This window comes from Peromyscus leucopus, chromosome 1 (assembly GCF_004664715.2).
Source record: "Peromyscus leucopus breed LL Stock chromosome 1, UCI_PerLeu_2.1, whole genome shotgun sequence".
Lineage (NCBI taxonomy): Eukaryota > Metazoa > Chordata > Mammalia > Rodentia > Cricetidae > Peromyscus > Peromyscus leucopus.
In genome coordinates, this window is record NC_051063.1 from 167,911,248 (window position 1) to 167,939,047 (window position 27,800).

General features: G+C 41.3%; 1 protein-coding gene across 1 annotated transcript; it reads right to left on the reverse strand.

The window, feature by feature from the left end:
- Positions 1-1,658: 1,658 nt before the first annotated feature.
- On the reverse strand, positions 1,659-25,744 carry LOC114681545 (zinc finger protein 60-like). Its single transcript, XM_028855094.2, has 5 exons — positions 25,644-25,744; positions 19,764-19,815; positions 18,712-18,838; positions 16,652-16,750; positions 1,659-3,358 (listed from the first exon to the last, which is right to left on the reverse strand). Exons 2-5 carry the CDS (start codon positions 19,794-19,796, stop codon positions 1,746-1,748), a joined length of 1,872 nt encoding a protein of 623 aa, XP_028710927.2. The 5' UTR covers positions 19,797-19,815; positions 25,644-25,744; the 3' UTR covers positions 1,659-1,745.
- Between the last annotated feature and the right edge of the window lie 2,056 nt (positions 25,745-27,800).

Below are 27,800 nucleotides of genomic sequence, written 5' to 3' on the forward strand. Positions count from 1 at the left end.
AAATTTCTAGTGGAGAAATGCATGAGAATTTTCTAAGGTATCTGCAGTATGATTTGTCTTTCATATCAGTTACAGTAATGCCTATAAAAGCAAGAACACTTTAAAAGCTACTTTACAGAATGAGGGCATGAAGCAAATTCTCTTTCAAGGATTTTATATCAATTAAAACCTTGTCCCCATGACTTTGGCAGATATTGTGCTGGCCATTAACAGAAGCCATAGGATGTTAATAGTGACAAGGAAGATGCTACAAATAAACCTAGTTCCAATAACTGCTCTCCCTAAGTTGGCTGAGAAGTGACTGATATATTAAGTTTATAAAATTAACAAGATGAAAGTAAATCAAGAACATGATGTCTTCCCTATTATTTCTGACATTCAAAGACATTCTCAACAGAATACCTCCTTGGAATAACATACTTCCCACATTCTGATTCTCTAAGGGATCTTGGCATCAAGAATATATGAATACTCTGATGTTGACCAAATTTTAGGGCAGATTATTCTTCCCACATTCTTTTCAGGAACAGTCTTGACCATGAGTCCTCTGATGTTCAGTAAAACTTCCATACAAAAGCTTGTCTACCTTCCTAAACACATAGAACTGATGATTATGGATTTTTAATGTCCTGTAAGCTTACCATTTACAATAAAGGCTTTCTCACATTCTTTACATTCACAGGGTTTCAAGCCTACTGGGCTCTGATGGGATTTAGGAGCTGAGCTAATTCAATAAATGTTCCTACACTCCTTGCATTCATAGGGGTTCACACCAGCATGGTTTCCTTTATGTTAAGGACTGAGCTCTACTTAAAGGTCTTTCCACATTCTTTATAGTGTTAGGGCTTCATGCCAGTATGTCTTCTCTGCTGTGCAGTGAAGGCTGAACTAAATCTAAACATTTTCCCATATTTCTGACTTTCATAGGATTTCTCACCATTATAAATTCTGATATACAGGTAGCTCAGAATTACTGCTAAAGGCTTTTCCACATTCCTTGCATCTATAAGGCTTCTTTCCAATATGAATTTTATGTGTCAAACAAACTTTCATTTTCGACTAAAGAGCTTTCATTTTCATTTCCAACCAAATTCTTAACACTGGTAAAGTTTCTTCTCACTAGTATGAATTCCTTGATGTGCTTTAAAGTATCTATCACAAGTAAGGTACTTCCCACATTCTTTACATTTATAAGGATCTTTACCAGTATGAAATTGCTAATAATATCAAAATGGTCCTCCACATTCCTTGCATTAAAAGAGCTTCTCACAAGTATGAATTAGCTGATGTTGAGTAAGCTTGGTACTGAGGTGTGAAGGCTAACCCATAGTGCTCACATTAAAATGATTTCTCTCCAGTATGAATGTTCTGGTGCTGAGTGAGCTTTGCCAGAACAGTGAAGGCCTTTTCAAATTCCTTACACTGAAAGGGTCTCAAACCAGAATGAATTTTCTGATGTTGACTAAGGTTTGATCAACGATTAAAGGCTTTCCCACACTGACTACATTCATATGATTTTACACCAGTATGTTCAACAAGGCTGGAGACTCGACTGAAAGACTTTCCACATTCCTCACATTCAAATGGTTTTTTGACCTGTATGAAGAATGTTTTTGTGGTAATTAAACTGGCTGGGAAGATGAAAAGCCTTTCCACATTCTTTACATTCAAAGGGTCCTTCACCATCATGAAATCTCTGATGGCGAATGAGATGTATATTAAGCCTAAAGACTTTCCCACATTCTTTACAAATAAAGGGTTTTTTTTCCAGTGTGAATACTCTGATGCCCAGTTAAATTTGAACGTCGACTAAAGTATTTCCCACATTCCTTGCATTGATATGGTTTCTCATCAGTATGGATTCTCTGATGCTCACTAAGTTGGGACTTTTGTCTGAAGGCTGATCCACACAGCTTGCACTTGAAAGGTTTCTCATCAGTGTGAATTTTCTGATGCTCAGAAAGGTATGCCTGAAGCCTAAAAGTCTTCCCACATACATTACATTCAAGGGGTTTCTCACCAGTATGAATATTCTGGTGCTGCAAAAGCAATGAACTACAACTGAATATCTTCCCACACTGCTGACATTCAAATGATTTCTCTCCAGTATGAATGTCCTGGTGCTTAGTGAGTTCTTCAAGAACAGTGAAGGCTTTTCCACACTCCTTACACTGAAAGGGTCTCTCAGCAGTATGAATTTTCTGATGTTGCAAGAAGTTTGAGCGACGTTTAAAGGCTTTTCCACATTCATTACATTCATATGGTTTCACACCAGCATGAATAATCCTATGTTCAACAAGATGGGAGACTCGCTTAAAGGACTTCCCACATTTCTCACATTCAAAAGGTCTCTCACCACTATGAGATTTCTGATGTCCTTTTAGTTGGTGGGGAAGTCTGAAGGCTTTCCCACATTTCTCACATTCAAAAGGTTTCTCCCCACTGTGAGACTTCTGATGTCTTCTAAGCTGTTGCTGGAGTCTAAAGGCTTTCCCACATTCCTTACATTCACAGGGTTTCACACCAGCATGAACACTCCTATGTTCAACAAGGCGGGAGACTAGCTTGAATGACTTCCCACATTCCTCACATTCAAATGGTTTTATATTTGTATGCATGGTTTTGTGGTACTTAAGCAGGCTGGGAAGATGAAAAGCCTTTCCACATTCATCACATTCAAAAGGTCTCTCAGCACTGTGAGACTTCTGATGTCTTCTAAGCTGTTGCCGGAGTCTAAAGGCTTTCCCACATTCCTTACATTCATAGGGTTTCACACCAGCATGAACACTCCTATGTTCAACAAGGTGGGAGACTAGCTTGAAGGACTTCCCACATTCTTCACATTCAAATGGTTTTATACTTGTATGAATGGTTTTGTGGTACTTAAGCATGCTGGGAAGTTGAAAAGCCTTTCCACATTCATCACATTCAAAAGGTCTCTCAGTACTATGATACTTCTGATGTCTTCTAAGCTGTTGCTGGAATCTGAAGGCTTTCCCACATTCCTTACATTCATGGGGTTTCTCTCCAGTATGAACACTCTGATGCTGAGTAAGATCTGAACTACAACCAAAGTGTTTCCCACACTCAGTACATTCATATGTTTTTTTTGTATTATGAGTAGGAGTCTGGCAGGTGTCAGTAGGTAGTTTTTCCTTGTTTGTAATCTTTTGATTAGCATCTCCTTCTTGATAATTTTGTAGTGCCTTGGATGTAATACAGTTGGGGCCATTACTAAAACTGGAGCCCTGGAGGTCAAAAGTTTTACTTATATGCTTTCCACTCTCTTTGGGTAAATTTTTATTAGAAATATGATTGTCTGCAGATGTTTTTTGAACTTTATAATCTGACTCCAAATCTGAAAGAAACAGAGAAAGGAAGACTTTTATTTTCCTGTAAAACACACACACACACACACACACACACACACACACACACACACACACACAGACAGACACACACACACAGACACACACAATCCATTAAATGAATGGCCAGACTCTTAAGGATTTTATGAGAAGCTGAACAGGAGCAAGGAGAGCAACAGTAATGAAAGTTTAAGTAAGACAACCACACTTCAAAGTGGAACAGGTTGGAAATGGGGAGGTACATCTGCTTTACAAGATTAAAACAAACCATACTGAAAAAAAATCTGACGTGCTTCTTTACATATTATTTAAAATATATACCCTATGGTGAAAGTTTTTTAACCAAATCTGAGAAAAAAAAATCTATACCATACAAATACATAATTTATCTGTCATCCTTTAAGAAAACTGGCCTGGAGAGGCAGTAGTTGGCACATCTTTAATCCCAGCACCCAGGAGGCAGAGGAAGGAGGATCTCTAATGTTCAGACAGAAGCTTCACCTCAGCCCTTCCTTCCCCATCTCTGTTTTTTTCAAACCCTGCTCTGTCTCAGAAAACCAGCCAAAAGGCCTCTCATCTCCCAGAAATGCTCAAGATCACACCTACAGGATTTTTAAACTGCCCCTTAAAGAATGGCCATGTGATTTTTAGGTCTCTTCCCCCTGTCTCCTCTCTGGAAGCCGAAACAATCATCCAGGAACATTTTACTCATTAAACCTGGACTTTTAATTCTTAATTCTGCTTGATTTGATTTGATCTGGATTACTGTGTCAGTGGAGAGGCTTAATATCAGGGTACAGAAACCTTTCATCTAAGTTGAAGGCTAGCCTGGTCTACAGAGTTCCAGAACAGCCAGTAGCACTGAGAAATCCTGTCTCAAAAAACCAAAAAAGAAAAAGAAAACTGGCCTGGATTTGGAATTCTGAAAAAAAAGGGGGGGTGTGAGGAGGCAAAAATCTTTGGTAGTGGTGGTATACAAATGTAATCCCAGTAACAAAAAGCCAGAGATAACAACTTCATGAGTTCCAGGCAAGCTGGGACTAGACAATGAGACCCTGTCTGAAAAAAAATAAGAACAGCTAAAAAAGAAAACAGAAAGAAAGGGGGAAAAATACATTAGAATTTTAAAGAAAACTGAGGATCTCTGGCCAGAGGAAACAGGTATGCTCATTGCAGATCTTTACCTATTCCCCCTTCACCTCCAAATCCATTCCCCTAGTCTCATGCCTAGATCTGCAGCAAACTACCTGCTACAGCCTGCCCTTCATCCTTGCTCCCATCTCTAGATATCACACAGATCCACACCTCCAAACTTCCTTTTCTCCATTCACTGCTTTATCCCAACCCACAACTGGAACAGAGATTCCCTGGAAACCCGAAAGGCACTCTGGTCAGTGAAACAGGTAGACTAACTGCAGATCTTCACCTCTCCCTCCATTCCTCAATCCCCAGTCCCATCCCCAGCTCTGTAGCAGACCATCCTCATTCCTAGGGCACTAAGCAGATCCTAGTGGAGCACCTTAGTTCTTTTCTCCTGTGTGTTAGGTTTCAAACCTGGAACACAAGGATGAGGTGCCTATTTAACATATCAAAATGGACTTGGCCACCAGGTTCTGCCTTTATGAATATGATACACTTTAAAGAGGAAATGAAAAAAATCCCTTAAAGAAATCTATGAAAACATAAATAAATTATGGAAGGAAACAAACAAAACAGATTAAAACATGGAAGTAGAAATAAATCAATTAAGAAAACCCAAACTAAGGGAAACCTGGAAATAAAATTCTCTGTATTTCCTTAGTGTCTGTTATGTCCTCCTTTCCATCTCTAATTTTGTTAATTTGGATCTTCTCTCTTTGCCTTTCAGTTACTTTGGGTAAGGGTTGGTAAATCTTACTGATTTTCTCAAAGAACCAATATGTGTTTCCTTTGTTGTTTCTATTTTATTGATTTTAGACCTGAGTTTAATTATTTCTTGCTATCTGCTCCTTTTTGGTATAATTTTTTTCTTTTTTTTTTTTTTTTTCTATTTTTGCTTCTAGAGCTTTCAGTTGTGGTATTACATTGCTAGTATGAGCTCTCTCCAATTATTTTTTTATGTAGGTACATAGTGCTATGAATTTGCATCTTAGAATTTCAGGAGGTATCAACATCTGCAATCTCAAGTTGTACTATTGAGATATAGTAATAAAAATAGCATGGTATTGACACAAAAACTGACACATTGATCAAGAGAATCAAATTGAAGACCTAGACACAAATTCACACACCTATGGACACCTGATTGTTGAAAAAGTAGCCAGAAATACGAACTTGAAAAGAGAAAACATCTTGAACAAGTGCTGGTCAAACTGGACACCTGCATGTACAAGAATTCAAATAGATCCATACCTACCAACCTGCATACTGGATCAAAGACCTTACTATAAAACCACATACATTGAACCTGACAGAAAAGAAGTGGGGGATGACCTTGAACTCATCAGCACAGGAAAAGACTTTCTGAACAGAACACTATTAGCACAGGCATAGAGATTTATTAATTAATAACAATTAATAAACAAGACTTTATGAAACTGAAAAGCTTCTGCACATCTAAGGACACTGTCATTCATACAAAGTGGCAGCCTACAAATGGGAAAAGATTTTACCAATTTACCAATTGAGGGCTAATATCCAAAATATATAAAGAACTCAAAAAACTAGATATCAAGGAAACAACCCAATTAGAAAGTGGGTACAGATCTAAACAGAATCTCAAAAGAAAATTCAAATGGCTGAGAAACACTTAAATGTTCAACATCCTAGGCCATCAGGGAAATGTAAATCAAAACTACTTTGAGCTTTCATCTTATACCCATCAGAATGGTAATTCATAAAAGAAGTGACCATTCATGCTTGCAAGTGTGTAGACTAATGAGAACACTTGTCCATTGTTGGTGGGTGTGCAAACTGGTACAGCTACTGTGGAAATCCTTGTGATGGTTCCTCAGGAAGGTGAGAATCAAACTACCTCAAGAAGCAACTATACCACTCTTGAGCATATACCCAAAGGATCCTTCATCCTACTAGAGACACTTGTTCAAACATGTTCATTGATGCTCTAGTCATAATATTCAGGAATTGGAAATAAGATAGATGTCCCTTAACAGAAGAATGCATAACGGAAATGTGGTACAAGGAGTATTACTCACCTGTTAAAAAATAATTTGAGCCAGGCAGTGGTGGCACTCGGGAGGCAGAGCCAGGCAGATCTCTGTGAGTTTGAGGCCAACCTGGTCTACAGAGCAAGATCCAGGACAGGCACAAAAAAAAAATTGAAGTCATGAACTTTGTAGGTAAATGATGGAACCAAAAAATTATCAGAATAAAGTATTCTAGACCCATAAAGACAAATATGGTATGTAATCACATATATAAAGATACCAGCTGTTAAATCAATGATAACCTACAACCTGTAGACCACAGAGGTTAGGTATAAAAAGAGACTAGGGGTCACATAGATCTTGTTAGGAAAGAGAAATATGAAAGTTATGGTTGGATAGGGGGACTAGAATGGGAGGTTAAGTTGGAAAGTGTAGCTGGAGTTATTCTGTATCCACCTGGCTTCTATAGCTGCTCAGACCCAAACAAACACACAGACGCTTATATTATTTAAACTGTTCGGCCTAATGGCTCAGGCTTCTTGCTATCTAGTTCTTACAGCTTAAATTAACCCATTTCTATTAATCTGTAAGATGCCATGTGGCTTGTGGCTTACCAGTACTTTACATCCTGCTTTTTATGGCGGTGGCTGGCAGCATCTCCTCACTCAGCCTTCCACTTCCCAGAATTCTCCTTTCTGCTTATCCCGCCTATACTATACTTCCTGCCTGTCTACTGGCCAATCAGTGTTTTATTTATCAATCAATCAGAGCAACACATTCAGAGCAAACAGAAAGACATCACCAGCAGGGAAGGGGAGGAGAAAGGGGCATTAGTAAGGAAATATGGGAAGAAACAGCTAAAATTAAGGGGGATTTGAGGACCAGTATGGAAACCCAATACAGTAGAAGCTTCCTAAAATATATACATATATGTAGGCAATCTAACAAATTGCCAGATAATGGGGGAGACAGTGCTCCAACTGATCATCTCTTGTCACCAAATGAAACCTCCAGTCCTGAGGCTGAATTACATCTAATTGAATTGTTGGCCAAAGGGCCAACTTTGCTATAGAAGCCCCAAAAGAAGGCAGTTGCCAAGACTACAGGCTGTTGTGCAAAAACTGATGCCAATGCCTACACAACTCATTCAACATGGATAAGTCAAACTGTTGCTGACTTTCAGCCTACACCCCAATGTTCCAGTGCTTTGGTACAGGAAGGTACTCTACACACTAGTAAAAGAGAAACAAACACCAAGCCACTCACAAGTGGCAACCCCTGGACCAAGCCCACAAAAACCCTTGCTTGTCCTCCCAGCAAGATATGCTACAGCCATGGTGGCACAAAGCTTGTGGTTACTGAATGAGATCTATGAGATGAAATCCATTCCTGTGTGCTATTTTGTTTGTACTCTAACCAATAAAATTGGCCTGAAGATCAGAGGACAGAGCCAGAAATTAGATTAAACATAGAGGATAGAGAGTGGTAGCATACACCTTTATTTAATCTCAGCACTTGGGCTCTCTTGCCTTTGCTCCCAGTATTTGGGAAGCACACACACCATTAATACCAGTACTGGGAAGGTTGAGACAGGAAGTGATATGGCTGGGCACAGAAAGGCATATAGGGCAGGAAGAGACAGAAACTCTCCCCTTTTGGCTGAGGACTCAGTGTCATTCAGTCTGAGGATTCATGGAAACAGGATCTTCCCCTTTCAGCTGAGGAGTTGGTGATGCTCCTTTTGTCTCTCTGATCTTTCAGCATATACCCCAATATCTGGCTCCAGGTTATTATAAGACCAATTAGGATTTGTGTTATATTTGGCATAAATCTTTTGGGGCACGAATTCACACAAAAGCCACTTGCCTGTGACTTTGCAGCCACCAGCTCAGGTGAAAGCTGCACATAGCCAGAGCCACTATCCCACTGCTAGATTTTCCTTTTCTTCCCCAAGCCCTCTGAAGGAGTCTTGGATTTTTTTCCGTCATAGCCTTTCTACAGGAGACTCCACAGACCTTTGCCTGCAAAAGCCACAAGAGTTATTTGTTTTTGAACATTCTTCAGTGCAGATGGCTGGCTCTTTGGCTTCCTCCCTGTCCCAGAGACTTGTGGCTTTCCCTGGACCCCCTCCTCAGGCTGCTGCCACACTAGGTAGCTGCCTCATTTCACTGTCATCTGAATCGTTATTGTCAGCAGATTTGGAGAGTCAATTGGGATTTCTTTTTTTTTTTTTTTTAAAAAAAAAAAAAAGATTTATTTGTTTATTTTGTATACAGCATGTATGACAACAGGTCAGAAGAGGGCACTAGAACTCATTACAGATGGTTGTGAGCCACCTTGTGGTTGCTGGATATTGAACTCAGGACCTCTGGAAGAGGAGTCCGTGCTCATGACCTCTGAGCCATCTCTCCGGGATTTCTTAAAAGGGGGAATTAGTTAAGAAACAAACATGAGAGTTTTTTCCCATATTGAAAAATGGGAAACATTATTACAATGGAGGGTGTTTGGTCTCTGTTTGATAGCATGATAGTTTGAAAATGGAACAATTAAATGAGAGGATAATTAATGTAGATTGGATTTATGTAATTTCAATTATAAGTATTATTGGTTTGATGTCTCTTTTATCATTAAAAAAGTTGGTTAATATGAGTGCCAAGATAAATGTTTTAGAAAAACTCATTAACACACATCATAGAGATATTCATACTCGGAGGATTTAAAGGAGAACCAACCTCAACATTGCATTATAAGGTTACAGATAAACAGTCTAAGGCACTGGGCAGTGGTGGCACACATCTTTAATCCCAGCACTTGGGAGGCAGAGGCAGGTGAATCACTGTGAGTTCGAGGCCAGCCTGGTCTACAAATTGAGTTCCAGGAAAGGCACAAAACTACACACAGAAACCCTGTCTCGAAAAACCAAAACAACAAACAAACAAAAAGTCTAAGGCTTTCAAACAGCCAATCTTAATTTATCCAGTAACCTTATAGGGATTGCCAAATGATACATATCCCCCAGACTGTGTAAGAACTGAATGGACTCCTGTGCAAATGTTAGATTTGAGGAGATTCAAGGAAGTGGTAGTCTCATATGGCATGTACTCACCTTTTATGAATCAGATGTTAAATTCATGGTCAACTTGTAATAGAATTATCCCTCAAGACCGGAGATATTTGGTTACAACAGTCTTGGAGGCTGGTCCCCAATTACAATGGAGGACTTGGTGGAAGGATGAGGCTAAGACCATTGAACAAAAAGTAGGGTAGAGGTATTGAAATCTCCCAAGACCAACTATTGGGGAGATAGTTTATGCTAATGTAGAAAGACAATTTTTTTTTTTTTTAATTTTACAATACCATTCAGTTCTACATATCAGAAAGACAATCTTTATATGATGACTACACCCTAGCTTATGCCATGCGGCAGCATTGAATGCTTGGGACAGAATTGAAGAAGTAGGAGAGAAAACTGAGTCATTTACAAAGTTATACAGGGCCCAAAAGAAACCTTCACTGATTTCTTACAAAGACAGAACTCAGCAGTAAATAGAATGATACCAAATTCAGAAGCTAGACAAAAAATGATTGAGTCTCTGGCTTTTGAAAATGCTAATGCACAATGCAAGAGGATAATTAGGCCATTAAAGGCAAGATCAGCACCCCTAGAGGAATGGATCCGAGATACAATCAATATTGAATCTCATAACCATCATGATGCCTGGAAGAGGTGATATCCAGAGGTTTGAAGAAAAATCAAAATGGTAGGTGTTTCAATTGAGGTAAACAAGGTCACCTGAAAAGGGACTGTGAACAAGGCATTTCTAAAAACAATGTTTTTGCTAATAATCCCAACAGAACACCCCTCCCTTCTCGAGTATGCAGAAGATGTGGCAAAGGCAGACATTGGACTAATGAATGTAGTTCAATAAGGGACAGTCAAGGTAATCCTTTGCCATTGGGAAATGCCTTGAAGAACCTTTCGTGGGACCCCATGTCAAATTTGGTTCAGTTGTTTCCTATCATGGAGGAAACTCCTCCCCAGAGCAACTAAAAGATTATTTTTGAACAAGAGAGACCACTTGATTAAAAGAAGTGATTAAACTTCTTTTTGGATTACATTAAACAGAGTGACCACTCAATCTAAATTAACTTATAAAACTAATAAATGCTTTTCCTTTCATCAGCTATAACTTGTCAAAAGGAAAACTCCCCAAAGTTAGGGTTGGGAAGGGTTTTGTTTTTGTCTTTTCAGGATAATAAAAACAATCATCTTGAGGAATTTACAGACCTTTGGTCAAATAAAAATCCAAAGAAGGAAGAACTATCTGGAAAAAATTACCAAGAAAAGGAATAATCTGACCTAATGCAACCTCTGAAGTCTCCAAAAAGATGATGGGATCCAACTATGATAACACCATTAAGTTGACAAACACTACCCAAAGATTGGCTTTGGACTACAAACAGCTCAGGACAATTTTGAGGTAGCTAGCTGAGATGATACAACCTCATAGACTACTACTAGCCAGGAATTCAGACAAACACTGTGCTTTCCCATTATGCAGAGACTGGACAACAAATGATATAGTTACCTCTCCCAGGACTTGACAAGTAACCCAAGTTTTTCTTTTCAGGATCCCCTAAAGATGCCATCGCCCCCAGACAGTAGGAAGTAAATTTAAGAACACAATACCCATATTCCCAAGAGGTGGGGTGGTTGGTTTTTGGTCATTCAATGGGTTATGGATATTAGGCATTGTTTAGGGTTGTTGATTACAAGCTGTTACTGGTAATGGTCAGGAAAAAAGCTAAACAAAGGATATTAGATTCAGGGTCCTTGTTTTGAAAAGAAAAAAAATATATAGATATGAGATAAAAGGTAGATTACTAAATCTACTCTGAAAAAAAGATATAGAAATGAAAGGACAAAGGGTAGATTATTGAATTTACTCTAAAAAGAAGAAAGGGAGGATATGGATATGATAAGATTACTGAATCTACTTTTCTTTCTTTCTTTTTTTTTTTTTTTTGGTTTTTCGAGACAGGGTTTCTCTGTGTAGCTTTGCGCCTTTCCTGGAACTCACTTGGTAGCCCAGGCTGGCCTCGAACTCACAGAGATCCGCCTGCCTCTGCCTCCCGAGTGCTGGGATTAAAGGCGTGCGCCACCACCACCCGGCCTGAATCTACTTTTCAAATGCAACTACTAGCTTTAAATATTTTACATTGGATTGGATTTTTGTATATTGTATACAAATTGTGTATACTGACACAAAGTTGAGATTATTTTTGTTAGAACATACTGTACATACATTTCTAATCTTGTTGAAGGTATTGTACGTATACATCTCCTTTAACAATGTAATACAAATTTCTACTCCTTGAAAGTTACTATTACATACTACATAGAATATAAAGAAATGCAGGTTAGTGGTCACCTATTACAATCAAACTTGTAGTCAGGTTAGGTATGTTTTCAAGGTCAAACAGATATATTTTAGATAGACAAATAGTCTTCCAAAACTTCAGAGATCTACTGAATATGACATTTAAGATGTTTTAATAACAGGTTCTTTTTTTTAATGACAATGAGACATGCCTGTTCCTGGCAGCACCAATCTACCTCAGATAAGATGATGGGCATGGAAGAAATACCTCATGGAGTTTACTTTCTTTGTGGCAAAAGTTAGCCACTGGGCAAGGAAAGGCCCTTGCCTTGACTGCTGACAATATGCTGTGCAGATGAGACAAGCAGGACACAAAAGGACTGCTGAACCTTGCCAAGACAAGGGAGGACAGTCCTTCAGAAAATCCTGCTTCACAGATAAGTCTGTTAGATATGCTAGGTCTGTACAATGAAGACAGATGCCCCAAGGTTGCAGAGGAACCTTGGGTGACTGTCCAGGCAGTCAGATGTTTCTGTCATTTCTCAAATTTTTTGGAAGTTGCTTGATTGCATTTCCCACTTACTCAGGTAATATTATTTCCTTCTCGGGTCTCTGAGGGAGTTGAAGACTAGGCAGTTATAGTTTTTCTTGTTAACAAATTCAGAAAAGAAACTCACAAAAGAGGTGTAAAGTGTATAAGTTTGAAAGACATCAAAAGATAGTTTTCAATTGGTAATACAAGTTAGGATAGAAAGTGAATTAGGTACAACACTTTGGACTCACCAAAATAGGATAAATAACGGACTATTTTCTTGGAATCTGTCAAATGTTAATGAACTGGACATTGTTAATGTAATTCTGGACTGTATATATTGTATATACATATTGTACTTACTGTGTACACTTTTTCTTATATTAGCTATAATCTTTTCTAATTTTAGACAAAAAGGGAGAAATGTGGTGATATTTTGTTTGTACTCTAACCAACAAAAATTTGCCTGAAGATCAGAGGTCAGTGCCAGCCACTACATTAAACATAGAGGATAAGCAGTGGTGGCACACACCTTTAATCTCAGCACTTGGGATCTCATGCCTTTGCCCCCAGTATTTGGTAAGCACACACACCGTTTAGTACTAGGAAGGTTGAGACAGGAAGGATATGGCTGGGCAGAGAAAGGCATATAAGGTGGGAAGAGACAGGAACTCTCTCCCCTTTCTGCTGAGGAGTTGGCGAGGTGAGAAGTGGCTGTGGCTTGTTTCCTCTGATCTTTCAGCATTTACCCCAATATCTGGCTCCAGGTTTTTATTATAAGACCAATTAGGATTCATACAACATTCCCAATACTGGATGAGTGACCAAGACCTGAGAGTAGACAGCCCAGGTATCTAAGGTAAAACCAAATACTACTGTGTTAAAAATCAAAAAGAAAAAAGAAGTAATAAAATGGGACCTAATGGCATCCTGCCATACTTAATAGATCAGTGTCTGGCTCAGACATCATCAGAGAAACTTCCTCATGCAGCAGCTGGGAACAAATGCAGAGACCCACAGTCAGACACTATGCAGAGAATGAGACCTTGGGATGCTCAGCACTAAAAGGGATGTTTCCATCAAATCCCTCCCCATAGTGCCCAGGGAACTTCGTGGAAGAGAAGATGGAAAGAAACAGTGTAAAAGCCAGAGAGATGGAAGATACCAAGAAAACAAGGGTCTCTTACTCAACATGATCAAAGCACTTATGATTTCAAGGAGACTGAGGCAACATGCACAGGACTTGCACTAACTAACCTGCACCAGGTCCTTTGTGCATAAGTTGATTATGGCCTCCAGTTTAGTGTTTATATGGGACTTATGAGTGTGCAACCAAGTGAGTTTCTAATTCTTGTGCTTTCTCTTGGGTGATTTCACTGTTTTTTTTTTTTTTTTTTGTCCAGTTCCAATGTGGGAGTTTGGTTTCAGCTTATTTTATTTTATTATTATCCCTTAGAAGCCTGTTTGTTTTCTAAAAAAGGCAGAAAGGGAGTGGATCTAGATGAGAGGGGCAAGGGAAAATAGGGAAGATATAGAAGGAGGGGAAGCCATAGTAAGGATACATTATTGGTGAAAAAAAAAATCTATTCTCAATAAAAGGAGGGTGGGAAGATGATTAAGGAAACCTAATAGTGAATACATTCTAAAAGTCTGATGCTGAAATGTCCACAAAACTAAAGTCAAACCAAAAATGTTCATCAAAATGGGAAAACCCATAGAAAAAACTGAACATGTGAGCATACTCCTGAGACCGTAATTTTCTTAGGATAATAGTAATAGTTGTTTACATTAAGGAGGCTTGATGGAAGGTTGTTAGTGGATAATATCCTACCAATGGATACATGAAATACTTAGAATCAAGTGTCATTTTAGTGACTTACCATCAAATAGGTCAACAGAAAATGTTTAAAATGTAGTTGTTGACATAGACACAGCACATGACACCTAATGTTATCAATTACTATATTTAGATGACTGTAGTTCTTTTTGATGCTTTTTTTTTTTTTTTTTTGGTTTTTCGAGACAGGGTTTCTCTGTGTAGCTTTGCGCCTTTCCTGGGACTCACTTGGTAGGCCAGGCTGGCCTCGAACTCGCAGAGATCCGCCTGGCTCTGCCTCCCGAGTGCTGGGATTAAAGGCGTGCGCCACCACCGCCCGGTGATGCTTTATTTTAAAAGATTTTGTTGTTGCTCTTGTTGTCTGCATTTTTTTTTTTTTGGTTTATTTTGAATGATTCATTTATTTTATTTTATGTGTTTCTGTGAGCGCCTGCATATATGTATGTATATCATTTGCATGCCTGGTACCCAAGGAAGCCAAAAGAGAGCATCAGATCCTGTGGAATTGGACTTATAGGTGACTGAAAGCCTCCATTGGGTGTTGAAAATCCGTTGGGTATTGGGAGCGAAACCTGGATCCTCTGTAAGATCAGCAAGTGCTCTTAACCACTGCACCATCTCTCCAGCCCATGTTTTGATTTGGTCTCATGTAGCTAAGGCTGGCCTCAAATTCAATATGTAGATGAGGATAACCTTGAAGTTCTGATCTTCCTGCTTCTACCACCCAAACTCTGTTATTACAGATATATCTCCTGTATTAGACAGGGTTCTCTAGAGGAAGAGAATTGTTCACTCTCTCTATATATATATGGGATCTATGAGAGTGGCTTACAGGCTGTCATCCAACCAGGCCAACAATGCCTGTCTAACAACACAAAGTCTAAGAATCCAGGGGTTGTTCACTCCATGAGGCTGAATGTCTCAGCTGGTCTTCAATACATGCTGGAATCTGAAGAAGTAGTCTCTCATGCCAGTAAAGGAATGGACTTGCCAGCAGAGTGAGGGGAAGCAGACAAAATGAAAGAGCTTTCTTCTTTCACATGCTATTTACAGGCTGCTATCAGATGGTGGAGCCCAGATTTAAGGTGGATCTAGTACCTCAAAAGATGGATTAAAGGTGGTACTTCCCACTTCAAATGACCTAATTAAGAAAAAGCGCTCACAGGTGTATGCAGCTGCTTGGGTTTTAGTTAGTTCCAGATGTAGTCAGGTTGACAACCAAGAAGAGCCATCACAGCCCCCATGCCAAGCTAGGTAGAAGGCTGTGTTGTATGTGTGCTCACATGTTGTTTCATTGGCTTCTCTACCTATTCTTTTTGAGTCAGGGTCTCTCATTGCCTGGAGCTTGGCATAGCCAGGCAAACTAGACTAAATTGTCAAGAAGACAAGGGATCAGCCTTTCCCACTTCCCCAGTGCTGCAGTTAGAAGCAAAGGCCACACCATCACACCTTAATTAGAGTGACTATGAAGATATACAATTAAAATATTTGCTATGCCTCACTGTGCTCCTGAATTCACTGGTGTTCAGATTGTCTTATCATTGGGTCAGTGGTTAAGGACACTGACTGCTCTTCCAGAGGACCTGGGTTCTAGTACCAGCAGCCACCTGTAACTCCAGCCCTAGGGGATCTGACACTCTTTTATGGCCTCTTTGGGTACCTGCATACATGTACACACACACACACACACACACACACACACACACACACACACACACACACACACAAAACCAGTAATGCAATACATTTACAATAATAGAAAGAGGGTAACTGCTCCAATAAGAGGGAAAAAGGTGAGGACAACTTAGTGACTCATGAACTAGAAGCCCTGTGACAGCCTTTGCTAAGACCTTAACTTCCTTCCCAGGTCTCAGGCATGTTCTTCCACAGGCGTTAGTGATGTGAAGAAAGTAAGTCAACCCAGTGTCAGGCATGAGGCGATTCTCTGACCACATGCTGTTCCTGGCAATTCTGGAGCCCTGTCTTCCTGTGGTGATATTTTGTTCGTGCTCTAACAAATAATGCTTGCCTAGAGATCAGAGTGCAGAGCTAGCCATTACAGGTGAGGCAGTGGTGGCACACACCTTTAATCCCAGCACTTGGGATCTCATGCCTTTGATCCCAGTACTTGGGAGGCACATGCCTTTAATCCCAGCACCTGGGAGGAGGAAAGAGAAAGTGATATGGCTGGGTGGAGAGAGGAAGTGCAAGCAGGGTGGAGACAGGAGCTTGGTCCCTTTCAGTCTCAGGATTCCTAGAGGTAAGAAGTCTTTCTAGCGGCTGGCTGCTCTGCTTCTCTGATTGTTCAGCTTTCACTCTGATATCTGACTCCAGGTTTTTATTATTAATATCAATTATAATTTGAGATACACCTTCCTCTTACTCACCTGGGCTGGGCCTGTCTGTCTGTTTCTTCACAACCATCCAGGGCTCTCTCTTCTGCTCTAATAAGGCGATCAGATCGGGTTTGGAAATGGAACTTCCCACTTAAAAGAAAGAAGAAATGACATGTGGAGACATTTTAAACTCAGTCCCTCTAGTTATCCCAGGATGACCTGGAACTCAATATGATGACCAGGCTGTCCTGGAACTTCCTTGATCTGCCTGCCTCTGCCTCTCAAATGCTAGGATTAAGGGTGTGTGCCACCATGAGTTGCCTGTGCAGACTTTTAAAAATACAGACTTATTTATTATAAAGGTCTATACAGGTTGGCATGGTGGATCATGCCTGTCAGCCCAGTCAGTGGGGAATAAGCCAGCCATAACAAGACCCTTGAAATGCAAAAAGAAATTTAAAAAAAAAAAGCCTAAATAATACTGAGGAAAGACTTTAGAGAAGACAGAGAAGAACCAGCTGGATGACAAACCAGCTGTTTCAGAAAAGGGTTTAATGTCATTTAAATGCAGACAGGGGCTTGTCATTTAAGGGGAAGCACATATAGTGGGAGAACATGAACCCTTATGCTACACTGTCTAGTGTAAACTTCATCTCTGCAGCTCACTAACAATGCCATTAAAAATTCTCATAAGATTCCATGAGCAATTTTCCCATATAAAAACTGAGCATGGTGGCACACACATGAAATCACAACACCTGAGAAGTAGAAGCAGATGAGAAGTTCAAAACCAGCCTTAGTTTCATAGGAACTCCAAAGCCAGCCTATGCTACATGAGACCTGACTTCAAAACACCAAATAACAACAACAACAACAATAATAATAATTTTGCTGATATCTATTGGATAGGGCTGATACTAAGACTAAGTAGTATATTCAAGTACTTGGAACACTGTCTGACCTACAGTAACACAATATCATTTTTTAAAATTTCCATTTATTTACTTTCTAATGCTGGGGATTGAACTAGAACCTTGAGTATGCTGTGTAAATGCTCTACCACTGAGTTATATTGCCAGCCATGAAAACTGTTATCATTATTGTTAATTATGTTGCCTTCTTTCATGTTTGGACCTCATTTTTACAGATTTGCTCAATGAAAAATTCACAGCCTCAAACTTCCACAACAAAGTAGGTAAAGGAAGTGTTCGTTGAGGGAAACAGAATGTGTCCACTATGTCCACTTCTGTTTTGAATTGATTCTATTGATTCACTAGTAAGTAAATCATAAAGGCTCTCTTATTTAGTTGTGTATGCATGCATGTACAGTATATTTATGTTTTTATGAGGGCGTGTGCACAAGTGTGTATAAGCATGTGTGTGTGTGTGTGTGTGTGTGTGTGTGTGTGTGTGTACAGATCAGAGAGCAGTGTGAAGTTTCTTCTTCTTTGCTCCCCACTTTGGTTTTTGAGACAGCATCTGTCCCTGAACCCAGAGCTCACTGAGAGGATCTCCAAGGTGTGGACTAAAAGCAGGTGCTTCATGAAGCTCCTGTTTTCAACCAAGGAAATCTCACAATATTCCTTTGGGAAGGAGGAGGAACTCAGCTACCTCTTTAAAATTCTATTGACTTAAATTTCCTTTATGTGAGGATCTGTCTACAAGTATACACCACATGCATGTATGTGCACATAGAGGACAAAAGAAGGCATCAGATCCCTATGGAAATAGAGTTACAGATGGCTGTCAGTCACCTTCTGGTGTTAGAATTAACCCAGGTACTCTGTAAGAACAGACCACCAAGATGTGTCTCTACTCCCTAATTATATTTACTGATTTATTTATTTGCTTACTTATTGCATTTTGTTTGTTTGTTTTGTTTGAAAAAGGGCCTCACCCTGTTAGCCTTGAATTCTCTATGTACCTGAGAGTGACCTTGAAATCACAACAATATTCCTGCCTTAGGCTTATGAGTAAAGGAATGACAGCCATGGGACACCAAGACCAGCTTCAGCTACCACAGGAAAAATAGCCCTGTCTTTTCACTCAGAGTGAGGAAAGCCAACAGTGTAGAGAGCACATCCCCCCTTCATGGGGACAGATGGCCTTACCCACTGTGACGAGGTTGCTGTAGGTCTCCAACATTATGTCCCTGTATAAGACCCTCTGAGAAGCATCCAGGTAGGCCCACTCCCTCCGAGAGAAGACAACAGCCACATCTCTGAATGTCACTGATCCCTGAAACCACAAACACAAGTAGAGTGAAATTGGGGAAGCGTTCAAGATGGAAAATCAGAGGACTCAAGAACAGGAAGAAGACATGGAAATGTTCAAAGTACCTGACTGCATGAGCTCCCCCAGTAAAGGATGACAGTACACACCCTACACATCTAATAAATGTGCATTTCCATTCTATCCACACCCTTCAAGTTACAGACCAGAAGAGAAAAATGTCACCCGGGTTCAGTGTAAAGTGCTAAGAAATAGTGTGAGTCCTTGAGTTTATTATGGTATCAGATGATATCAGTAAGATTTTTTTTTTGTCACAAGAATGACTTTTGCAACTATGTACGAGTCTATAAACTATGTAAGGGATCATATTACTGGCATATTAACAAAAACTTTCAAGGTAAACAGTGTATCTCAGGTCTTCCTGGACTCTGGAGACGACAGTCCCCTCCCAATCACAGCCTGGATGACCTTTCCCTCTCATCACTGAACTCTCTCTTAAAGCCCCTCAAGCAGGTCATCTCATCACACACATGCACCAAGGCCTTTCACTCTCAAAGCCTGTGTCATCAGCCTGAAAACACCCAAGATGTCAATCAGGATTCCCAGTGCAGTCAAAGGAGACCATCACCTCAACATTCTGAAACCCCCAAAGACCCTGCTTCCCTGTGGACTGTCACCTCCTCTGCAACAACAGTCCTCCCTGACCACAGACCAAGCAGAAAGCAGATGTGCAGGGATGCATTCAAAGCAAACTCCAGAACCAGCAGGAAAGAGCCACAGACAGGAAGTGCTTTGGTCTTCCAACCCTCACTGTAATGGGGCAGACTGGGCTGGAGGATTTCTGGTCCTTGGGAAGCTTCACAAGAGGAAGACAGCAAACACTCACCTAACCTGAAAGTCACCCTATGGAAAGAGACAAAGGTCAACTTACACAGACCATGTCTTGAGAACTAGAGCTGGCCATTCTTCTTCAGGATCCTCCCCTGGGGGACAAAAAGAAAGCCTTTCAGTGGATTGTGACTTGATGTTCCCAGACTGACTTAGGTCAGCATGATTTCATTGACTACTTTTATATCTCAAGCATCCCCACTCACACACTCCTCACCCACTGCTCATAGCCTCCCACACACAAATTAGAAGCAGACAGGAGTCTACACAAAGACGACTCTGTTTTGTTTTGTGTTTTTTGAGACAGGGTTTCTCTGTGTAGTCCTGGCTGTCCTGGAACTTGAATGGTAGACCAGGCTGGCCTGGAACCCAAGAGATCTGGCTGCTCCTGCATCTAAACTATGATCCTTTATAATTAGTTACAAAACATGCTGTAACAGGAGGAATAATTTATTTCCCTCTTTCAATATATACCAATATTTTGTATAACATCATGTTAAATTCATTCTATGTGTCCTAAGTCTTGAGTCTAGCAGTGGGTTTCTAAACCTCAACACTGCTGACATACTTATTCTGGTTTGAGGTGTGTGGGAGGACTATGTCGTGCTCTGTACAACCTTCAGCAGTATCAACCTCTACTCAAGCTCTGAGTAGCACACACATCCTCAGAACTCCCTACAATGTGGGCCTAGCAAACAGCCATCACCAAATGGGGAACCAGTGTTCTACCCAACAGGTCTAGCTAAGCCTTGGTTCAATACACTTTGGGATTGTTTGTTTAATTACTTTTTTGCCTATACTAGACTGGCCCTGAACTCCTAATGCTCTTTTCTCCATCTCTCATGCAGGGATTACAGGCATGCACAACCATGCCCAACTCTCAAATATATATCTGATAATCTTAAGAAATTATACATTTTGTCTCCCCACAAAATTCATGTACAAATTTTCCTTCTTTCTTAATTCTTCTTCCCTCTTGACTCTGCATACAGCAGGCTAGCTAGCCTTCCAGGAATTCTCTTGTCTCCACCTCCCATCTTGCAGTAGGAGGGCTGGGATTAGAGACATGCACTGCTGCATCTGGCATTGCATAGTTTCATGCTTGCATGCACTGTACCCACTGAGCCATCACCCCAGCACACATTTATACATGTCTGTGATGGTTCAGGATGTGACCTCATGACATTTACGACTGCCTTTGTTTCATAAACTTGTGATCCCAAAAGCCATAAATGGAAGTGCAGGAAGTCCTTCTAGATGTGGTAGCATAGGTCTACACTGCCAGCACTGGGGAGGCAGATGCAAGAGGCTTCTTCAGTGTCCCAGACCAGCCTGGCCCACGGGTTCCACATTAACCTCTGCAATCAGTGGCCATGGCCAAACTCAATTTTAACATGCAGTAGAATGACACTAGACCTTCAGTCACACCATATGCAAAAGTCAACTCAAAACAGATTACAATGTAAGGACTTAAACTGATACTACTAGAAAAAAATAAACAGGAAAGCCTCAATGATACTGGACATTTTGGATAAAAACACAAGCAACAAAAGGAAATGGACAAATGGGATTTACATCAAATTAAAAATTTTACACACCAGAGGAAACAATCAAGAGTAGAAGGATGATCTAGAGAATGGGAGAAAAGATTTGTAAACTACATATCTGATGTGGAGTTAACATCTAAACTCTTCCTGCACAGTGACTTTACAAGGAATGCAGAAAATTCAGTGACAAGGACACATGCTAATAAGGAAACAGGCAAACACACAAGCAGACATTTCCCCACATGGAACATCAATGTAGCCGATTAGAAGTACATGAAAAATAAGCATCAGAGAGATACACATTAAAATCACAATGAGAGGGCTGGGCGGTGGTGGCTCACGCCTTTAATCCCAGCACTTGGGAGGCAGAGGCAGGTGGATTTCTGTGAGTTCGAGGCCAGCCTGGTCTTCAAAGAGAGTTCTAGGAAAGGTGCAAAGCTACACAAAGAAACCCTATCTCGAAAAAAAAAAAAAAACAACAAACAAACAAACAAAAAAATCACAATGAGAGGCTTCCTCATGCCTGATAAGACAGTCAATTACGGGGGGGGGGGGGCTGGAGAGATAGTCCAGTATTTTGAGAGTACTTTATGCTCTTGTACATAACCTGAGTTCCATTTCCAGCACCCACATGGTGGCTCACAAACATCCCTATCTCCAATTTCAGGGAATTTCACACCTTCTTCCGGCCTCCTAAGGCATCAGGCATGGACATGGTGCAAATACATTCATGTAGGCCAAACACTCACAAATAAAAAAAATAAAATAAAATAAAATAAAAAAAAATGAAACAAATCTTTTTAAAAACAGTGTCTACCACTTGTTTCAGTCTGGGAAGAAGGGACTAGACCTGCCTGGACTGAGTCTACCAGGTTGATCGCAGTCCTCGGGGGAAGATTTGCCCTGGAGGAGGTGGGAATGGGGGGGTGACTGGGGTAAGGGGAGGGGGTGGGAGGGGGGAGAATAGGGGAATCCGTGGCTGATATGTAGAACTGAATGGTATTGTAAAATAAAATAAATAAAATTAAAAAAAAAAAAGTGTCCACTAACAGAAAGAAAACACAATTTAGAGAATGTGGAAGAAAAACCACTGGAGAAAATGTTAATTAATATATTCATTGTTGGAAACAATATAGTGGATTCTCAAAAATTACAAATATAACTGTCACATGATCCATCGATCCCGCTACTGAGTAGGGACATACAAGGGAAATCAAATCAGTACCTCAAAGAGACATTTACACTCTCACATTTATTCCAAAATAATTTACACATCTGTGATATGCCATCCTAAGGATGAAGGGACAAAGCAAATCCAGAACGAGGTTCACGGACACAGTGCAACAATATCCAACCATTTACTACAATATGGGTGAACATGGAGGAAAACAAGGGAAATAAGCTAAAGACACAAAGACAAATGGTGGGGCTGGAGAGATGGCTCAGAGGCTAAGAGCTGGGATGGCTTTTCCAGAGGTGAGGAGTTCAGTTCCCCGACAGCTCACAACGCCTGTAACTCCAGCTCCAGTGGATTCTTTACATTTGGTCTCCGAGGGCACCTGTGCTCATGTACATATAACCACACACACAGAACTTAGAATAAAAATAATTAATCTTTAACAAAAAGACAAATATCTACCATCTCACTCATGCCGAATCTGAAAATGTTCTATCACAAGAACAAGTTAAATGGTGGCTGAGGTAATGGAGGTGTGAATTGCTGAAAGGAGGTTGAGTGGCTGAGGTAATGAGGGTGTGAGTGGCTGAGGTAATGGAGGTGTGAGTGGCTGAGGTAATGGAGTATGAGTGGCTGAGGTAATGGAGGTGTGAGTGGCTGAGGGAATGGAGGTGTGAGTGGCTGAGGGAATGGAGGTATGAGTGGCTGAGGGAATGGAGGTTGAGTGGCTGATGGAATGGGGGTGTGAGTGGCTGAGGTAATGGGGGTTGAGTGGCTGAGGTAATGGGGGTTGAGTGGCTGAGGTAATGGAGGTGTGAGTGGCTGAGGGAATGGGGGTTGAGTGGCTGAGGTAATGGAGGTGTGAGTGGCTGAGGTAATGGGGGTGTGAGTGGCTGAGGTAATGGAGGTGTGAGTGGCTGAGGTAATGGAGGTGTGAGTGGCTGAGGGAATGGATGTGTGAGTGGCTGAGGTAATGGAGGTGTGAGTGGCTGAGGTAATGGAGGTGTGAGTGGCTGAGGTAATGGAGGTTGAGTGGCTGAGGGAATGGAGATGTGAGTGGCTGAGGGAATGGGGGTGTGAGTGGCTGGGGCAGGATGTGCAGCATCATGGTTGAGAGTGGGAGATGTAGATCCATAAGGGAGTTGGGAAGATGCTGATCAAGAACCACACAAGTTCAGCTCCACAACACAAGCTCCAGATACATCACGCAACACAGTGACTATGATTAATGGTTCTGAAAGACTCGGAGAGTAGACATTGAGTGTGCTCACTAAAACATGTGACAGGTAGATTGAGACATCCCAAAGGACATAAAGATTCCAAATTATCATGCTGCACACAATACCAAAATTTTGATCTAAAATATGAAAAAAAAATCTCTTCTACATTAGCACATTCATTTTCATTTCATTGTTTTGAGGTAGGGTCTTACTGTGCCCCCCAGCTAGCTTGGAACTTATTGTGTCGACTAAGCTGGCCGTAAACATACAGAAATTCTCCTGCTCAGTCTCTCAAGTGCTGAGAATAAAGGGTATACCTTAAAGTTACCTTTTTCTTTTCTTGAGTCATTTTCTTAAAAATACAACCAGTAATCATATTATTTCTAACACACCCTTGTATTACAGAGAGCTGAAGAGATGAATCCAAAGCAACAGCTAAAACAGAACAGGAAACAGAACAGGCCCTTACTGTATGGCTGGCACTGCACTAACAGGCCCTTACTGTATGGCTGGCACTGCACTAACAGACTTTACTACGGTCATTCTGAAGTACATGACAAGGCTAGAGATCCGGAAAAAGACAGAACTTAGACTCCAACCCGGACACACAGATCCACATCTCCACATTCAACCACAGCATTGCTCGTCTGGATCTGGCCAATATTACCCGTTTCCACACACAGACACCCTAAAAATTACTAAAAATGACTCTCAAAGATGTCAAATTTAGTGCTATTACTTTCCCACTCCTGAAATCCTCATTAGTGAACAGAAATCGCCTATCACTTCTATTCTTTCCCTGCTTTGAAGAGAAGACCTTTAAAATAAAAAGTCACGGGCTGGAGAGATGACTCAGAGGTTAAGAGCACTGGTTATTCTTCCAGAGGTCCTGAGTTCAATTCCCAGCAACCACATGGTGGCTCACAACCATTCATAATGAGATTTGTTACCCTCTTCTGGCCTGCAGGCTGAACACTGTATACATAATAAATAAAATCTTTAAAAAAAATAAAAATAGGGGTTGGAGATTTAGCTCAGTGGTAGAGTGCTTGCCTAGCAAGCGCAAGACCCTGGGTTCGACCCTCAGCTACAGAAAAATAAAATAAAAATAATAAAATAAAAATAAATAATATAAATAAATAAAAAGTCACCTAATGTGTGATGCCATCAGAATACTAGTCAATTTACCAAATCGGGGTTTGAAAGCGCTAACGCTAACCTCTGGAGGTTCCTATCTATCTTGGGCAAATGGAGTGATTGTAGAGAGAAGACGTCAAGGATCTCTGAAACGATTATGTGAATATTAAGTGGAAAGGGAGGGGACAATGTAAGTTAAGGGCCACAGTGGCGGAGGTATCAATTTACATCTTCCTCCTTCACTTACTGACAATTCTATATTCTAAAACTACAACCTCGTTCCTCAAACAGGAAGAAGGAGCAAACTCACTCTCGAATCTTAGAAGTGTAGCAGTAACGTTCGCATTCTTCTCCAGGCCCTCATTTGAATAACGGCGGACTCGGGGAGCCCGGGCAAGCAGGAGATCCCAGGCTGTGCGTCCGAGCGAGCGCTCTCCTTCACTCCCACAACACTCCCGACGGCTAGAGCTCCGAGAAAGTTATGGACTCCACAAGCAGCTGCCCTACTGGGCGACCCTCGGAGGCGCTTCCGGCCTCAAAGGCTCGCCCCAAGCTCCAGTCTGGACCTCAGGGGAAGCTTCCCTCAGACTCCGTCCCTGACCTCTCGTTACTGAAGCCTGGTCCTCTTCTTCAGCCCTGTGGCCCTGAGAGAAAGCAGGAGCAGAGAGCGACTGGCAGTGACCCAGACAATGCAGAGAGCTCGAGGTGCAGCGCGCGCCGCACCACCGTCCCTACACACTCACACACTTCACCATCCGCTCACCCCACATCACCGTCCACACCCACACCCAGGCTCCGCCTTACTCAGTGGAGAATTAGGCCCGTTACAATTTCTTACTCACACCAGAAAGCACTGACCATCCGCGATACCTCAGTCAGGACACCGGAAGGTGAGGCTTTTGTCCAGCGCGGTGCCTCATGGGAAATGTAGTTCCGGCGTCCAGAAGTACAGGAAGCCAAGCTTCTCGACGAGAAATCCCAGCATGCATTTGGGCCAGCTGATTGGGAGCTCCGCCCAGTGGTTTTTTGGGAGTTCCCACAGGGATGCGCGCTTAAACTGGAGGCTCCTGGTGTGATCAAAAGTTGCTTCCGGGTTCCTCAGTAATTTATTTTCCCTCCTACTGGGTGTTCAGATGAGCAGGAGTTTAAAGTGCTAATTGGAATAAAATCAGATAATTGCTTTGATTACGCTTTCCCTGAGACCCACTGCAGAAAGATTCCACCTCTCTGTGCGATGGTAGGGACTATGATACATTTCAAAGGACTGAATTCAAGTATTGATTGGTTTTAAACGTGGAGAGGACAGACAGGTTACATCAGAGATTTCGGAGAGTCAGAAGTTCTGGACCCGTCCAGGGTTGGTTCACTGTCCCTGTTACCTAGATAGGAAAGTGTTACTGAGGGGCCACATCGGTATGTGACAACAGAACTGTGTGTTGAAGGATGAAATGATTAACATGTGAAGGTATCCTAAACAAATACAAAAGAACGCTTCGTGTTTGTAGGAAAAATGTACCTTTGTGGTAACACGACACTGTTGAACTTTCAAGGTCACTTTTGTTGTTTCATATATTTACACAAAATTTTTGTTCATTCCAGAACGTGATAGGAAACAAATTTCAAGACAATGGCGTGCCTAAGAACGTACCGTATTAAATGAATTAAAAATGGCCCTGAATGCCTAAAGTATAAATTGTCAGATTAGATTCGAAAACAAGTCAGACCCAACCACTCGTGTTAACTACAGAAAGTATGTCTAAGATTAAAGTGACAATCCTCACAATAGTCAAAAGACTCAAGTCGACTTTTGTTGTGCCCAGATCGTGACCCCCAGAGAGACCACCAAAGACGAGCATGCCGGAATGCAAAAGCAAGGTTTAATTCTGGATATCCAAAAGCAATACAAGCCTAGGCAGGGACTTCGTCCAATACATCCAACGCAGTGGAGGCTGGAGGAAGCGCCCACCTGTCTGCAAGCTCAGTTTTTAAAGGGAAAAGTCACAAGGTTGCATCATTTAGGGGTGCTAGTACAGGTACAATTCTGATTGGCTCGCTTGTAGGAATTCCAGAAATCACAATTTAGTTTTCCTTCTAAGGAAGTAGTTGCCCACCACCATTTTTCATTGGCTGCCCCCAGATGGGGGCATCTGGTGATTACACAGTCACTATGGAAACTAGAGTTGGGACATTCTATGGTCAAGCAGTTGCCTAGGGGGCCAGGGAGACGACATTCCATAGTCCGGCAGCCATTACCTCCTGACTACCTTGTGACTCTGTACTTTTACACTTCCTGGTTTCTGGAATCTGAACTGACTGGTCTCAGTAACTTCTGGCCTGTTCTCAAAAGGAGAAATCTCAGGCCTTAATTTTAGGGTGAAAGCATTTTGGTCTTATTTCTAAGATGGCTCATTTTGGTCTCACACTTTAAAATTGAGGCAGATGGGGGACAAAGAACATTGCCAGTGATAATAAGGAGGGCAATTCATCTAGTGAAAATAAACTTGGCTAATGTGGTAGCACATGCCTTTCATTACCAGCAATGGGGAGGCAAAGTCGGGTGGATGTCTGTGAGATGGAGGTCAGGTAGGAGGGCTTCAGCTAGGACTGTTATGCCCAGGTCACGGGGACCCCCAAAAGACCACCACAGAGACCGAATCCTGCATGTAAAAGCAAAGAGCCTTTGTTATCTTCAAGCTCTGAGCTTGGTCTCTCTGTCTCTCTGATGCAGTGGTGATAGCAGAAAGCCCTGAGCTCAGGTGGGGCAGAGTTTTTATCACAGCAGAGGTTGAGGTGAGGGGATTTCCAGAGTCCAGGACCTGACAATTGTCTAGGGGTATCTGTAAAACAAAAAAAGGTGTGTGCTGGACTCAAGGACATCTGGCCACCTTATCTAATGGTTGGAATGTTTGGGATGTCAGGTACTTCCTCATCCCTGGGTGGATCCCTGGGTGGTATCAGCTTAAGGCTTTTCCTGGCTCTGGGTGTTGCCTGCCAGTAAG